Source organism: Mesocricetus auratus, unplaced genomic scaffold (genome assembly GCF_017639785.1).
Source record: "Mesocricetus auratus isolate SY011 unplaced genomic scaffold, BCM_Maur_2.0 Super-Scaffold_100691, whole genome shotgun sequence".
Taxonomy (NCBI): domain Eukaryota; kingdom Metazoa; phylum Chordata; class Mammalia; order Rodentia; family Cricetidae; genus Mesocricetus; species Mesocricetus auratus.
This window is the reverse complement of record NW_024429267.1, coordinates 37,678,970-37,696,124: the sequence shown is the minus strand read 5'-3', so window position 1 is coordinate 37,696,124 and position 17,155 is coordinate 37,678,970. Positions and strand designations below refer to the sequence as shown.

General features: G+C 39.7%; 1 protein-coding gene, 1 long non-coding RNA gene and 1 pseudogene across 4 annotated transcripts in view; 2 read left to right on the top strand and 1 right to left on the bottom strand.

Moving 5' to 3' along the window:
• The window catches only part of LOC121137549, a 32,256-nt gene extending 20,169 nt beyond the window's left edge, over positions 1–12,087 (top strand). The window contains exons 2-3 of the long non-coding RNA XR_005874828.1: positions 4,813–4,898; positions 11,521–12,087. This is a non-coding gene — a long non-coding RNA (uncharacterized LOC121137549). The remainder of the gene's footprint in view (positions 1–4,812; positions 4,899–11,520) is intronic.
• Cep70 (centrosomal protein 70) overlaps positions 1–17,155 on the bottom strand; it is a 41,052-nt gene that overhangs the window by 15,741 nt on the left and 8,156 nt on the right. For all 3 annotated transcript variants that reach the window (XM_021228329.2, XM_013114848.3, XM_021228328.2), the window contains exons 4-11: positions 15,305–15,395; positions 15,013–15,136; positions 14,166–14,346; positions 8,872–9,041; positions 6,966–7,022; positions 5,105–5,192; positions 4,925–5,013; positions 2,533–2,607 (exon numbers count right to left, since the gene is read on the bottom strand). In XM_021228329.2, coding sequence (XP_021083988.1) covers positions 2,533–2,607; positions 4,925–5,013; positions 5,105–5,192; positions 6,966–7,022; positions 8,872–9,041; positions 14,166–14,346; positions 15,013–15,136; positions 15,305–15,395 — 875 coding nt within the window. The remainder of the gene's footprint in view (positions 1–2,532; positions 2,608–4,924; positions 5,014–5,104; positions 5,193–6,965; positions 7,023–8,871; positions 9,042–14,165; positions 14,347–15,012; positions 15,137–15,304; positions 15,396–17,155) is intronic.
• LOC110341235 lies at positions 16,346–16,975 on the top strand (annotated as a pseudogene).

Here is a 17,155-nt window from a genome sequence, read left to right as displayed (position 1 = left end):
ATTTCAGAAGGAAACTGGAGGATGGGAGACACTCCCAAATGAAAATTCAAGCCCAACAGATTGGCTATCTCATATTAAAGCAGGCTTTACAAAATTATTCTCTAACCCAAAACTGGGAAAGGGCCTGCACTCTAACTCAACAGGGACTATTAACTATGCTGGTGCAGATGGAACCAGAATTAGCTATGGGACAATGACCAACCATCCTTAATGCAGAAGCACACACCAAAAACCTATGGAAAAACTATGGGGAACTCAGGCTCTGGAAAATAATAACTAATAAATGCAACATGAGTCATTGCACTCTAACGGCCTAGGTTCCTAGGTTAAATGAATCAACAAAGTATATCAGCAGTTAATTGGGCTAGGGGAAATAGAAGAGGATATTTGCATAATGCCCATTGGACAAAGGTGGGCAGTCCTCCAAAATGAGTCTCAGTGGAACTTTATTTCTCTGAGTGTGAACAAAAAGGTGATATGTGGCTATGTCCCCAAAAGAAATGAACTTCTGATTTTTCCCAGGTCTGGCCCTTAGTCTCAGTTCCAACTAGGAATACCGTTTGGCACATGGGAAAAGGAATATTTGGGAGGGAATACATAATGAAACTGTCATGTTATCAGACTTCTCCTGTAAGAAGACAAATCATACACTCCCTCACACTGGAATTTGGTGAAATAAAACAGATCTACTTAAGGTCTACTAATAAGACCTATGATAACCTTGATGTCCAAGAAACATCAACTCTAGAGCTAAAACAAAACACTCCATGACATTAAAATCATGGGTGCACAATGGCCTAAGACCCAATTAGATTTGGCAAATAATAAGGAATCAAATTTCTTAGAGAAGACAATACAAGAATAATTATATATGAATAAGAGAGGAGGAATACTGAGTGTTAAGGGGTCAGGTGGGGGTAGGTAGGGTTAAAGAGAGAACCTATTAACTGAAAAACTAAAGCTGTATGAAAAAGCCTTCTAGAAGCCCACTAGCTGGTTTGAGATTACAACTTAAAAATATTTTTTAATGAAAATACCCTACATGGGTGGAAAATGACACTCCTAGAATACATGGGTGTAAGGTATGGGATACTTTCTAGGAATTAATGGTCAGGGAGGCCCCCAGAGGTCTCCAAAACAACACAGGCTATTCTCATAGCCCCTGGTTACCCACCAAACTATTTGGCAAGACTCTATAAACCATATTGGTGAAGACACAAAATACTTTGGCTGTATGACATACAGAAATAGATCTGAAACCAACCAGGAAACTTTCTAATGCTGGTGCTTTCATAGAGATGCTATGTAGGCTTCTGAAGGAGAAAAGACATCAATGGTCTAACCAGTGCTGGACCCTGAATGCTGCAGCACTGGCCTGCCAGGTGAGATAAGCCTGCTGGCTCAACAGTGGCATGGGATGCCAGCTTTGTGGTTGGGTTTGAGGACTGCTCCACAAGAGGGAACTTCATGCATGGTCCTTTAGTTCTCGTCAAAAGCCCATGACTCAGGAGTCATAGGCCCTAGGGGAGAACCTGCAATTGTTATTTTGATGAAAATGCTATCTAAACATCTATGTTTATACCTATAAACCTAGGATGCTCTCAGCTTTGATCAAAGTAGTTTCTTTGGGAAGTGAGCAGCAGTCAATGAAGAGAAACACAATTGGTCAAAGTGCTGAGAATAAGGGGCTAAATGCTCAGCCCAATCTCATCCCCACACCCCAGAACTAAGGCAGAAAGAACAAAAGAGTCAGGCAATAATGGAGGGGTGCTGTGAAACTCTGTATTCAGGACATGACAATCGCAGTCATGAACCCACAGCACCATGATTATGAAAGTAAGCCAGACAAGATTCCAGCATAGATCATCGAGGCCCTACTCTTTCTGTTACTGGTAGTTAAGTTTCTGGGGGGTGGAGGGTGGAATCATTCCTTTTGAGGATGTGGACACCAACAAGATTCCCATGCTTCAGTGAACAAACCAGATCCATACACATATGGGTAGCCCCCAACTGGATTTGAAGGATAGTTTTTTTTTTTTTTAAAGCACAAAGTTAGTTGAGGGACATGTTAAGGAGAAGGGAGTTACAGAGGAGAAATGATGTATATGATCGTATCTCATTATCTGAATGCATGAAATTCTCAAGAATATGTAAAATAAAAAATAAAGCCAAATCCAAATTGCTTTTAAGCTGTTAGAATCAGAACTATCCCTTTTTATTGTCTTGTTTTTTGAGACAGAGTTGTAATATATAGCCCAGCCTAGCCTCATATTTGTGATCCTCTTGCTCAGCCTCCACAGTGCTGGGATTTATAGGTTCATGCTAGCATGTCTGGCTCAAAACACTTGTAATGTCACATCTCTCATCAGCCTGGCAATTCCAAGCCAAGGTTGCTATAGTATGATACACAATAGCTGAGAAATATAAAAACAAGGTTGCTGTAATATAATACACAATAGCTGAGAGATATAAAAACAAATAATAAAATACAGGACCCAACTATAAGCTATAACTTTGACAAAATGTAATTACTTGATGCTTTTCTTAAGGGCTTTTTCCAGTTTCTTCACCTGTTGTTTATAAAGTCTTAATTCATGTTCTGTAGGCCTGTAAAAAAGAAATCATGGTGAATACATTAAATTTATTGAAAAGGACAAAAATACTTAGCAAAAAATACATCTTGTATTATCAATAAACAATAAACTTATTAAATTAAATTTTATGTATATGGGTATTTTGCCTGAGTATATATGTGTGTGTCTAGTGCCTGTAGATGCCAGAAGGCAGCATTGGAACCCCTGAAATTGGAATCCACATGGTTGTGAGCCACTGTGTGGGTTCTGAGAATCAAGCCCTAGCCATTTGGAAAGTAGCCAATGTTCTTATCTGCTGAGCCATCTCCCCAGCCCTTTATTAAAATCTTAATTCTTATGTGTTTACTAGGCATTTGATTTATTCTGTATAATTTATTTAAAGTCTTTATTTACTTTCATGCTATTATGTAATCTGTGGTTTTGGTGAATACACTATCCTCTGTAATGGATGGTTTTTGTCAACTCGACACAAACTTAGATATACTAAGAAGATGAAATCTTAAATGAGAAAATGCCTCATTAAAATTAGTCTGTAGATGTTGCAGAGAGGAAGGAATGATGAGCAAAGGGATCAAGATAAGGCTGGAGAAACCCACAGAAACAGCTGATCTGAATAAGGGGGGAGTTCATGGACCCCAAACTGGTAGCTGGGAAACTATCATAGGACTGATCCAGACCCCATGAACATGGGTGTCAGTGAGGAGGCCTCGGCAATCTATGGGACCTCTGGTAATAGATCAGTATTTATCCCTAGCATATGAGTGGACTTTGGGAACCCATTCCACATAGAGGGATACTCTCTCAACCTAGACACACAGGTGATGGCCTAGGACCTGCTCCAAATGATGTGACAGACTTTGAAGATCCCCCATGGAAGGCCTCACCCTCCCTGAGGAGCATAAAGGGGATGGGATACAGCATTAGTGGGATGGGGATAGGGAGAGGGAACTGGGATTGACATGTAAAACAAGCTTGTTTCTAACTTAAAATTTTAAAAACAGAATTTAAAAAATTGGCCTGTAGGCAAGACTTTAGAGTACTGTCTAGGTTATTGATTGATGTGAGAGGGCCCAGCCCACATCTGGTCCCAAGGTCCTGGATGCTAAGCAAGTCATGAGGAACAAACCAGTAAATACATCACTCAATGGCCTCTACTTCAGTCCCTGAACCAAGGTTCCTGCCCTGACTTCCCTGGATGATGGACTATAAGCTATGAAATGAAACTAATTCTTTCCTCCCAAAGTTGAAACCCTAGCTAAGACATCCTCATTAGTATCATTCCTGTTTCTCTCATATCACAAGTAACTACTACCCTAAATCATAGTTTGTTATTCCCAAACATGCTGCTAAATTCTTATTTTTGAGATAGGTTCTCTCATTGGACTTAGAGTTCATCAACTGTCTATGCTGGCTGGCCAGACAATGAGCTCCAGGAATCTGCCAGTCTTCACACCTTCTCCTGATGCTGCAATTACAGATATACACTGTTACAACTGGCTGGCTTTTTACATACGTGCAGGGGATCTGAACTCAAGTCCTCACATGCTTGCACACAGGCAGTTTTCCAGAGAAGCCAACTCTCCAGCCCTCACTCTAGTTAATTTTAAAAGAAGAAGGAAAAAAAAAAAAAACAAACAAAGACTGAACCTGGGCCTGGGGAGACAGCTAAGTCAGAGTTCAAGTCCAATAACCTAAAAAGGCATGGGAGTGCACACTTACTACCCCAGCACTGGGAAGGGGGTGCTGAAGACAGCTGGATCCCTCAGGCTCACTGGTGAGGCAGCCTAATTGGCATGCTCCAGACAGGTCTCTCTCTTTTTTTTTTTTTTTTTTTTTTTTTTTGGCTTTTCGAGACAGGGTTTCTCTGTGGCTTTGTAGGCTGTCCTGGAACTCACTCTGTAGACCAGGCTGGCCTTGAACTCACAGAGATCTGCCTGCCTCTGCCTCCTGAGTGCTGGGATTAAAGGCGTGCGCCACCAACGCCCGGCCAGACCGGTCTCAATGAGAGATCCTGTCTCACAAAACAAGGTGGACAGAGACTGAGGAATGACAGAGGCTGACTCTTGTTTCCATATGCATGAGCACAGATGCACACACACATTTGTACCCATACATATAAACACACAAACACAAGAAAAGTCTGAATCTCCTCAAAGTTCTTATCCAGTTTTATCAACAACATGGATTCCTATTTTCTCATTTCCCTTGCTTGCCTAAGGATTCTTACTCATCATTTGCCATGAAATACAACCAACCAGGAGGAGTATAAAAGTGTCAAGAAGGATTCATCTAACATTCTAAAAGGTAAAGAAAACTTAAGTTTCCCTCACCTGCTCTCCAGGTCTTTTTGGAGGTTCAGCTTTTCACCTAACAGTACATCAATCTTGGATTTTGATTCCTTGAGTTGATTCTGTAACGACTGCAATGCATTTCACAGTAAAATAAGTAACTCTCCTAGGGGATTATTTTGCTCTATAAAAAGGTATTTATCAGTTCTCTGGTCTCCATACCATCAGAAGGCCTTTATAACTTGGTGAGGCATGCATGTCTCTGTAGTCTTTTTCTTCTTCTGACTGACTGTCGTCTTCCTTACCCTGTCTGAGGGGAGACAAACACCTTATATATCCTTAAAGAAGATATTTAGCTAGCAAAAATAAGCCAATCTAATGAGGGCTTAAAATTTAAACATGAATTAAAAAAATCCCAATTTCCTACGTGTTCTACAGTGAATAGTATCACAGCACAGCACAGTACTTTCTAGTCCTAGAGTACTCTGTTTACTATTTTACTTAGAATGTGTAAGGACCAGAAAATTCTGTCACAGGACACAGAGGGAATAAAAAATACTTCTTGAATGAACAAACAAAACACAAATAGAACATTCCTGGTCCTAAAAAATATACTGTGCATACTGTTTATTCCTTCTAGTACTTTCAATTCATAAAAAAAATCAAGAAAAAGTGTCGAGTGTAACAATACACAGTGCATGCACAACTCACCTACGCTGTGCTTCAGACTGCTTAGATTACTTAAAATTCCTAAATACATTCACTCTTCCTGCTGTGTATTCATCTAACTGAAAAATCCTTTATCATATCTGTCTTGGAAACTCTGCAGTCCATATGCAAAGCCTACCCATTCTCCTACCATTCACTCCTGTCTCTCTTTGCCACACAACTGTCCCACCTGCCTCACAATTACACACCACTACATCTTGCATTTACTTACACAAGTATTGACACACATCTTCCTAAGTACATTATCAGGACAATCTCATTCTAATTCAAGCCAGCTGGGGATTCACTATGTAGCCCAGGCAGGCTTCAAACTTGTGGCTACCCTCTTTTTCCTTCACTTCCTCAATGTTACAACCTCTACCTCAGGCTACAAGGAGTAGGAATACAGGCATGAACTTCCATAAATAGCAATAAGACAATTTTTCACTGTCATTCTATCTTTGGTATATTTAAACTTTCATAACATTTTGCTCCACAGCCAATATACCATATGTCCATATACCTTATAAATATACTTACTATCCAGTGGCTAAATAACATAATGCTTCAACAAAATAAAGGAAATAGCACATTGTTTACCTAAGCAGTAAAATACAATCTTATAGAACTTCATTAAAAGAATTTCAACACAAAGTTGTGAGGAAGATGTGAGGGGGAACCAAAATTTGTTGGGGAGAAATGGAGGATAAATATTTCCAAAATACACCATATGCCCCCCAAAATACACTGTATGTGTAGTGGTTTGAAAGAAAATGCCCCCCAAAAGGAATAGCACTTGTTGTGGCCTTGATGGAATAGGTGTGACCTTGTAGGAGGAAGTGTGTCACTGTGGGGTGAGCCTTTTGAGTTCCCCTATGCTCAAGACACTCCACTGTCACAGTCTACTTCCTTTTGTTGTCTGCCTGCACGCCACCATGTCCCACCATGATAATGGACTGGACCTCCAAAACTGTAAGCTACCACCCCAGTTAAATGTTTTCCTTTGTATGAGTTGCCATGGTCATGATGTCTCTTCACAGCAACAGAAACCTAAGAGTACCCATGTATGAAATTCTCAGAGGATAAAAAATACCATATTTGAAAAAGAATTTCATAATAATAAACAGACTTCCAGAACATAAAGTCTCAAAAGCTACAGAAACTTAATTTGTTCCTGGATAATATCCATTCTATATTATTTGCCAGATGGTGGTGGCACATGCCTTTAATCTCAACACATGGGAGGGAGAGGCAGGCAGGTATCGGTGAGTTCCGAGCCCAGCCTGGCCTACAGAGTGAGTTCCAGGACAGGTTCCAAAGTTACACAGAGAAATCCTGTCTCAAAAAACAAAAGAAAAATTATTATTATTTATACCTTTGTGTACGGAGTTTTCGAAGTTTAGATTCATAGTAATCAATTAGACAAAGCAATCTAGAAAACAAAAATGTGTTATTTTCAAAAGGTAGTATCTACTATTCTTTTACATAATTTCTAATCATAATGATAAAAGTTAGCACATGCTGGGTATAGAGAGATAGCTTAGCAGCTAACAGCATACTGCAGGGCTGAAGAGATTGCTCAATGGTTAAGAGCAATGGCTGCTCTTGGACCCAGGTTTGATTTCTAGTACCTACATGGTAGCTTACAATCATCCATGACTCTATCCCAGGATATCAAACGCTTTCTTATGGCCTCCACAGACACCAGGCTCACATGTGGTACATACACATACATATAGGCAAAAACTCATACATAGAAAAACTTTAAAGATTGTCAGGTAGTAGTGGCACATGCCTTTAATCCCAGCACTTGGGAGGCAGAGGCAGTTAGATCTATGTGAATTTGAGGCCAGCCTGGTCTACAGAGTGAATTCTAGGACAGTAAAGGCTACAACAGAGAAACCCTGTCTCAAAAAAAAAAAAAAAAGATTTACGCACGCACGCGTGTGTGTGTGTGTGTGTGTGTGTGTGTGTGTGTGTGTGTGTGTGTGTGTGTACAATCTGTGTTCAAGTGCCCATGGAGGCTTGAAGAGGACATCTGATCCCTGGAGCTAGACAGTTGTGAACCCGTGAACCACCATGTGGGTGATAGAAGTAGAACCCAGGTTCTCTGCAAGAACAATAAGCACTCCCAACCTGTAAGCCATCCCTCCAGCCCTAAAAAAACCTAAAGTGTATACTGCTCTTGCAGAGGAGCCAAGCTCAGTTTCCAGCACCTTCTATAACTCCAGCTCTAAAAGGCTTCCTGCCTCTGGCAGTACCTGAACTCACAAGCACATAAACCCATATACACATAAACACATTATTAAAAATAATAATCCTTTTTTTGGGTTTTTTTGAGACAGGGTTTCTCTGTGGCTTTGGAGGCTATACTGGAACTAGCTCTTGTAGACCAGGCTGGTCTCAAACTCACAGAGATCTGCCTGCATCTGCCTCCCAAGTGCTGGGATTAAAGGTGTGCACCACCACAGCCCAGCTATAAAATCCTTTTTAAAAGTAAGGATTGTCTGGCAAACTTAAAAATTTTTCAACCATTCTTGCCAGAACACAAGTATTACACTAAGCTATATTTATATTAATATATTTATAAACATGTCTCATTTTTTAAAATACATACTCTTCCTGTCCTAACTATCCTACTTCTGGCAATCTGCCACAGAAATATTTGCCCAAGGCTCAGTGTTTAAGGGCACTTGCTGCTCTTACACAGGACCTGGGTTTGATTCCCAGAACCCACATGGCAGCTCACAATTGCCTGGAATTCTAGTTCTAGGGGACCCAACACCTTCTTCTGATCTCTGAAGTCTCCTGCAAACCTGTGGTAGACATACATATACTCTCTGACCTCTGTGGGCACTTGTATTCAAATACACATATTCCCACCCCACCCCTACATAATTAAAATAATAAAGGATTTAAAATAAAAATTTATGCCAGGCATTGGTGGTGCAAACCTTTAATCGCAGCACTCAAGAAACAGAAGCAAGTGGATCACTGTGAGATCGAGGCCAGCCTGGTGTACAAAGTGAGTTCCAGACAGCCAGGGCAGAGAAACCCTGTCTTAAATAAATAAATAAATAAATAAATAAATAAATAAATAAATAAATAAATAAATAATTTCCTCAAAATACTCTAAGAGAAACTTACACACCCCCATACACGAACTGAGAAAAAAAGACAAAAAGGAATTTCTCTAGCAAAAGATATAATCACTGTCAAGATAAAATCAGCTGAAAAATAACCAACTTAGTTCCATTATCATCTTATGTACTAAGCATTACTGTTTATCCAAGACTGAGTGAGGAACTCTCTTGCAGAGATAGGCAAATACTCTGTTTTGCGTGACAATACGCTCTTCTTCCTCCTTGGTTAATCTGTAGATATTCTTTTGCAAAGAAGCAATGGTCTCCTCTTGCTCCATTCGTTTTTTCTTATAATGCTGGCATTTCGTCTGTAAGAAAATTGTAAATCCGTAGTTATATTTATACATGTAAGACATACTACTCTATAATATCCATGTCACCATTTCCACTCAGCTGCTTCATTCAATAATCTCATCAGGGCTACTTAAAAACTGACGCAAAAAATAATATTCACAAACGTGAAAACCTATAAAATGAGGAAACTATGACAACTACATGCATTTAAGATTTCATAATAAGTATTTTAAGAATCTCTACAAAGTCAATATAATTTTATATTTCAATGGTTTTATGAGATCAGGTTTCTACATAGCCCACACTGGCTTCCAGCTTGCAATCCTTTTTTATCAGCCACCTAGTTGCTGGAGTTACAGGTGTGTACCACCATGCCTACCTTTTATCTAAGTTGAGATAAAACTAATAATCAAGAAGAGAACTACATATTTAAAATATTTTTAATGAGCCACAAAACAGCTGGGTGGTGGTGGCACGTGCCTTTAATTCCAGCACTCAGGAGGCAGAAGCAGGTGAATTTCTGTGAGTTAGAGGCCAGCCTGGTCTACAGATTGAGTTTTGGGACAACAAGGACTATTACACAGAAAAACCCTGTCTCAAAATACCAGAAAGAGAGAGAACCACAAATGAAAATTAAGGTTTCTTTTTTAAATGATTTGTGGATTACAAATGATGTAGTCAGTTTGGGCATCCAGGCAATGGAGAAGACTATAAATCAGGATAGGTCCATAACCAATATGTGCCTTAGATTTATAAAAAAAAGATACCACTTTCAAAACATAACACTCACAGCTAAGCACATGGTCATCTGTCCAAAATGTCAAATTTATTGAAACTTAACAACCCTCAAAGGGGAAATAGTCTTAGTTTCTGGTAACATAACATCTCCTAGGGAACATGAAATATGCAGTACTCCACCCTCTGCCTTGGCCTTCCATGAAACTAGGCACGACCTCTACAGCTAAGTGATGAGGGTGCCAGTCTCCCCTCAACATGTAAGTTAGCCAAAATCTAGAAGTAATCACTGAGGTTTTTCCTTGGCATATATTCATTACACACTGTGATGAGATTCACAAGAACATTTTTGTATACCACGTATTTTGACCATGCTCACCTCTGTATCTTTATTTTTCCTCTTCCCTATTCTGGCTTCAAATTTCAAGATGCATGTGCATACATACACACATACATACATATTTACACACACACATACACACACACACTTTTAGTTCACTCATCTCTTGGACACTTTGACTGATTCCATAACTTGACTATCAATCTTACTGCAGTAAGCACAGATGTGAAAGTGTCTCTGGGATCATTAACCTAGTCTTTGGAGTATATACCCAGAAAGAACAGAACTAGGTCATAAGGTAGTTCTAGTTTCAGTTTTTGAGGAAACCTCCACAAATTTATACTCCCTTCAGTACAGGTTCTCTTTTTCTTCAAAATTCTTATTATCATTTGTTGTTACCTTTTGCCTTAATGATAGGCATTGTGACTAGGTGTGAGATAGAATCTCAATGTAGTTTTAATTTGCATTTCCCTTCTTGTTAGGGTGTTGACTATTATTTGTCTATTAGTCACTGGTACTTCAATTTTTTGAGAACAGTCTATTCATTAATTAGCCTATTTATCAAATGATTTATTAGACTGCTTGGGTCTAGTTTTTGTTTTGTTTTTCTGAGACAGGGTCTCACTATGTAGCCTTGGTTAACCTGGAACTCACAAAGATCCTCCTGCTTCTGCCTCCTGAATGCTGGGACTAAAGACATGTGACACCATTCTTCCCTGAGTCCTTATATATTCTAGATAGTAATTCACAGGTAGTATAGTTTTCTCCCCTTCTATTAGTTGTCTCTTCACCCTGTTGGTTGATTCCTTTCCTGTACAGAAATTTTTAAAATTCATGCAATCCTACTTGTCAATTCAAAGTTCCTGTCTATGTCTATACTTTTAAGAGGTTTCTTTTTTCCTAACAGTTATAATTTAGATTACTGAAATCTTTGGTTCATTATTAATTTATTTTTATGGGGTAAGAGATAAGGATCTAGTTTTATTCTTCCACATATAGACATCATGTTTCCCTGTACTATGTTGAAGAAATTGTCTCTTTCTCTGATATATGTAAAACCAAAATTCAATTGGGTATATAATGTGTTCATTTCTGGGTTGTCTATTCTATTTCACTGATACACATATTTTTGTGACAGTACCAAATTGTTTTTGTTACTACCGTTTTGTAGTTATAACTTGAAACCAGAATGATACTGTGACCAGCATTATTAATTTTCAGAATTGCTTTCACTATCAAGGGCCTTTTGTGCTACTATATGCATATTAGGATTGTTTATTCAATTCTATGAAGACTGTCACTAGAATCTTGATGGTAGAAATTACTTTGGTAATATAGCCACTATCTAGTCTGATAATCCATAAACTGAACAGAAAGTCTTTCCATCATCTAATGTATTCTTCAATTTCTTTTTTCAGTGTTTTACTTTTCATTGCATGGCTGAGATGAGGGCTCAGTGGATAAAGTATGTGCCAAGCAAGCAGGAGGATCTGTATTTTGAGTCCCCAAACCCATATAGAGCCAGGCGCAACAACACTCATCTATACTTCAGCCATTCATATGACAAAATGGGAAACAGAGACAGAAGAATCCCCAGAGGCTCACAGGCCAGATAACCCACGCTCTGGACAGAATTCATTACTATCTGCTCACACAGCTTTATTACACATAGTACAAGGCAATATGACCACATAAGAGAAATATCTATGCAGGCCACTTAAACCTTACATAGGGCACTGAGATCCATAATGAGAACTATGATCTCTAGCATGGATTCAATAAATTTCCAATTTGAGCCTCCAATGGGTGGAAAAGATCTCTATTCATGAGCATTATGACACCATACTAGGCCATGATGAGCTCTGTATAGGACACTGAGCTCTAAACACAGCAGCATGAGATGTGCCCATAGCACTGTAATCTATATGTAAGACACCATGAATTTTATGAAAGGCATAGGACCTCTTTAAAGTATCCTATGCAATCAACATACATGCAATATGAAACTTCTGTAAGCTGCATGTAAAGTGCACTATGAGCTACATAGATGAGACTGTGAAGCTTATATAAAGGTGCATTATGATCTGTACTACTTCAGTATGGGCTCTAAATCATGTATACTGTGAGCTCTATAAAACAGCCACTGAGAGCTCTGTTAGGGCACCTGGAATCCATAAAGGACACTATGAGCTCATTATGTCCTTTAATCTACGGAGGTACACTATGAACTTCATAAAGGACATTGTACAGATACACTGTTGGTTCAATATAACTCTTCCACATGCACAGAGGGGTGGGTGGGTGTGCACTGCAAGCTATTTACTTGGGATTATGAAGTCTAAACAGGTGCTTTATGAGTCCTATTCATGTGTGATGTGAACTCAATTGGAGAGACACTATGCTGGCCCAACCTGGTTTCTTTTTTTTTTTTTGGTTTTTCGAGACAGGGTTTCTCTGTATTGTTTTGGAGACTGTCCTGAAACTCGCTTTGTAGACCAGGCTGGCCTCGAACTCACAGAGATCCGCCTGCCTCTGCCTCCTGAGTGCTGGGATTAAAGGCGTGCGCCACCAACGCCCGGCCCAACCTGGTTTCTTTTGGGTGTTTTGTTTTGTTTTGTTTTGTTTTTCAAGACAGGGTTTCTCTGTGTAGCTTTGAAGCCTGTCCTCAACTCACTTTGAATTCACAGAGATCTGCCTGCCTCTGCCTCCTAAGTGCTGGGGTTAAAGGTGTGTACCACCACCACCCAGCTTCCAACCTGGTTTCTTATCCAGGATCACCAGCCCAAGGGTGGCCTTACCCACAATGGGCTGGGGCCTCCCACATCATCAATCAGTAATTATGAAAATGCCCCAATACAGGTACTCTATATAGAACACCATAAATTCGAAACAGCATTATGGGCTATATGAAAGCACAGAGAAATATATGCTTAAAACAGGGCAACAAAGTTGTATGCTGGGTATTGTGACATTATAAAACACACATTGGTTGGGCGTTGGTGGCACACACCTTTAATCTCAGCACTCAGGAGGCAGAAGCAAGCGGGTCTCTGTGAGTTCGAAGCCAGCCTGGTCTACAGAGCGAGTTCCAGGACAGGCTTGAAAAACCAAAAAAATTTAAAAAATAAAATAAAATACACATTTACTAGGATTTCTTTGTAGATAACTATGACTTTCTACAATATTCATTATGGGATGTACATGGAGATTATGAGGCATTTACAATGAAATCTGAGCTCATTGCAGGGCAATATGAGATCTACTCAGGAATTGTTACCTATACACAGGACACTGTCTCTAAACATGGCACTATGGTTGCTATCAGGTAGACTACTAGACATTATAAGTACAGGAAAATCCCTGTGCAGGCACAATGAGCTATGCAACAGTGCAGTATGAGATGCCAAAGGACTCAGTGGTTAAGAGCACTCCTTGATCTTCCAAAGGATGTGAATTCAGTTCCCAGCATCCACATCCTGCAGTTCACAAGCTCTTGTTGTTATTACTCCAGTTCCAGGAGACCTAACACCCTCTTCTGGCCTCCAAAGGTACCCATACATATGTGGCATACACTCACTTAGACCACACATGCATCTTTTAAGGATACTCATGAAACTATAACATGCAGCCTCATAGATGAATCTCAAACATGAGGTGCTAAGTAGAAAAGATCACCCATTAACATTATTACCCTATGCCAATGTAAATTGCTTTCCTCTAACAATCTTTACACATACCTCAAGCATTTGGATTTCCTTGACCTTTGCCACAGACATACTCCCTGGAAGTGACATGGAAATTACCTGGGACTATGAAGAACTTTCAGTATTAACCATCAAATAAGAAAAGATATGTCGGGATGGAGAGATGGCTCAGGGGTTAAGAGCACTGTCTGTTCTTCCAGAGGACCTGAGTTCAATTCCTAGCAACCACATGGTGGCTCACAACCATCTGCAATGAGACCTGCCGCCCTCTTCTGGACTGCAGAGATGCATGAAGGCAGAACACTGTATACATAGTAAATAAATAAATTTTTTTAAAAAAAGGTATGTCAATAAAATACCTGTAATACTTTATGCTCCTTTTGAAGGTCTTTTATTCTGTTTTGTTGCTGGCAAACCCTGTTTAGGGACTCATCTTCTAATTCACCAATTTTGGATTTCACGCTGTCCATAATCTGCTCCAGGTCATTGGCTCGCTGTTCCTGGTGTGTTGCTCGGTTCTGTTCCAGTTGAAGTTCACTTCTAATTATGAGAGACAATTCCTTCCCTCAGTGTTAAAATAAATCAGATCATACATGACATATAACAGACAGCTTTCCAAAATGTCTCCACATTCTTAACATTTTTTACTTTTTTTGGTGCTGAGAATCAAAAATTAGCATAATTGGCACTGAGCTGTACCCCAGTCCCAACACTTCTATCTTGTAACAGGTGTGTAGCCATGCCCCTGACACACCCAATCTCACCTATGTTATAAGAGAAAGTAAATAGAATAGAGGGTACCATTACATAACGATGCTAAGTGCTACAGAAAGTCATCTATTTAATTTTTGCCCGTTTATTTATAAAAACAATTTTGTTTTACATTTAATAAAAATGAAATTTCAGGGGGCTGGAGAGATGGTTCAGCAGTTAAGAGCATCAGCTCCTCTTCCAGAGGACCCAGGTTCAGTTCCCAACACCCACATGGTGGTTCACAATCATTCATAACTCTAGCTCCAGGGGATCTGATGTCCTCTTCTGAACTCTGGGTTCAAGTACCCACATGGTACACTTATGTACATTGCTGACAGAAACACTTATACATGTAAGAAGTAAAATAAATTTTTTAAAGTGTACAACTAAATTTCAGAATCCTCCTCAGATGAGTTGTACTTAGAATGCATGCAAACAATCCCACTGTCTTACTTAAGCTGTTGGTTCGTGTCTATGAGCTCCCGTATCATGCTCTGCTGACGAGTTGTTTCTTCCATCAACATTTTCAAAGTCTGCCTCATTCTTTGTGATGACTGCTTGTCAAAAACGATGAGCTCTACATTGTAATATATATATATTACACATAATATATATACATACACACACACACGCACGTGCACGCGCCATGGCAAGAGCAAAGAGAAGGTAAAGCCATTTTAAGATAAACACTTTTTAAAGAAAAACAAGCTTTGTTCCTAACAGAGCAAGAACAGTGTCTAGTTACCTTTGAGGTCAGTTCTTTTGATTAGACACAAAGGTTTGAAGCCATGTGCCATCAACAGTCCATTTATGTTTTCCCATTCTGCTTCCTCCTGCTACAATCACAGTAGAGAAAAAAGGAACAACTTTAAGATGTGAAGAAAAACCTTTTATATAACATCCAATGTTTTCAGAACAGAGCCTGTATGCATTTGTTTGTCTATTATGTGGGTATGATCTTGTGAAGTTCCAGTGCAGCAGAAACCAAAAAAGGGTGTCAGCCCCTGGGGTATGAGGAGGTTGTGAGCCACATAACACGAATGTTGTGAACTGAACTAGGGAGCCGTGGAAGACCAACAAGTGCTTAAAAACAGTCTTATAATTTTTTTAGACAGGGTCTCACTATGTATCCCTGCCTGGGACTGGAACTAGCAATGTAAACCAGACCAGCCTTGAATTAAAGAGGTGTGATCGCCTCTGTTTCCCTAGTGCTGAAATGAAGGATGTTTGGCATGCCTAGTTTTTTTGTTTTTTATGTTTTTTTTGGGGGGGGAGTTTGTTGTTGTTGTTGTTTTGTTTTTCGAGACAGGGTTTCTCTGTGGCTTTGGAGGCTGTCCTGGAACTCACTTTGTAGACCAGGCTGGTCTCTAACTCACAGAGATCCGCCTGCCTCTGCCTCCCGAATGCTGGGATTAAAGGCGTGCACCACCAACACCCGGCGGCATGCCTAGTTTTAATATGAAATTTTATGTATCAAATTATAATTTTAAAAGATTTAGGTTTTACTAAAATCAGCAACAGAAGTATGCAAATGAATAAATTGTTGTATTACATAAAATATCCACATGTAGGTCCTTTAATGAGCAAATTAAAACAAAAACAGCAACAAAACTTGTGATTTCAGTGAAACAGGTAAGTCTAATTGAATAAGGTCAGGCCATACTCAAAGGACACAACTGAAAACTAAAACTAGCCACTCTAAAATAAGTATCCCTTTAACAATGATGAAAACAGAAAATCAAGGGTCATGTGAGGGCTGGACTTGGAAAATGGCAGCTTCAGGGATATGGTAGCTTCCAAAAAGCCAGGGCTCTGGGCAGGTGGCACAGAAGAGGCTTTTGTGATCTTCTTCAGTAAGGCTAAACAAATAGAAGTTCTACGTCTAAAAATCAGACTGAAAGATTGACCTGTCCAGCTTCCTCTTTAATGTGAACCCATTTGAGATTTTCCAGCTATTCCTGAAGTGACAGAAAAAGAAATAAGAGAGAGGTTTCAGCAGCTGTATAACACTGGTACATCCTGACAAAAACCAAGACGCTGCAGGTGGTGCACAAAAGGCTTTTGACGCTGTGGACAAAGCTTACAAGTGGGCTACTGCATCCGGAACAGAAGAGGTTCTGGATGTGATTCAGGCAGAAGAGAACACACTGTTAAGAGGCAGGAGTAAGGAAGGCAATCCTACAGATGTAGAGGATTACCCTGAACTGACAAACAACCACTATACAAACAAACCATGAAACCATTTGCTAAGCTGGACATGAAAAGAAAAGAGATGTCAAAGACGCACAAAGCAGAGGCTGAAACTCAAGAAAAAGACAAACAGAAAAGAAGAGATGGTCAAGTAAACAGCTGGTGAAATCTGCAGGCAAATACCAAGCGGAAGAACACAAAGAATCAGACCTTCCTGGGCCACTGAAAGTAAAAACGGAGCATGAGCGGCCAGCTGTCCCCTTCCTGCTTCAGGGGACTCATTCCTTCCTCCTATTTCCACCAGCACAAAATAACATTGGCTTTTTCTTCCATTTTGTCTTCACTACAATTTAACCTCAGAGTAATCCTCTGGTGAACTGACAGAAGGGGCTCCCAGCCCCTGCCC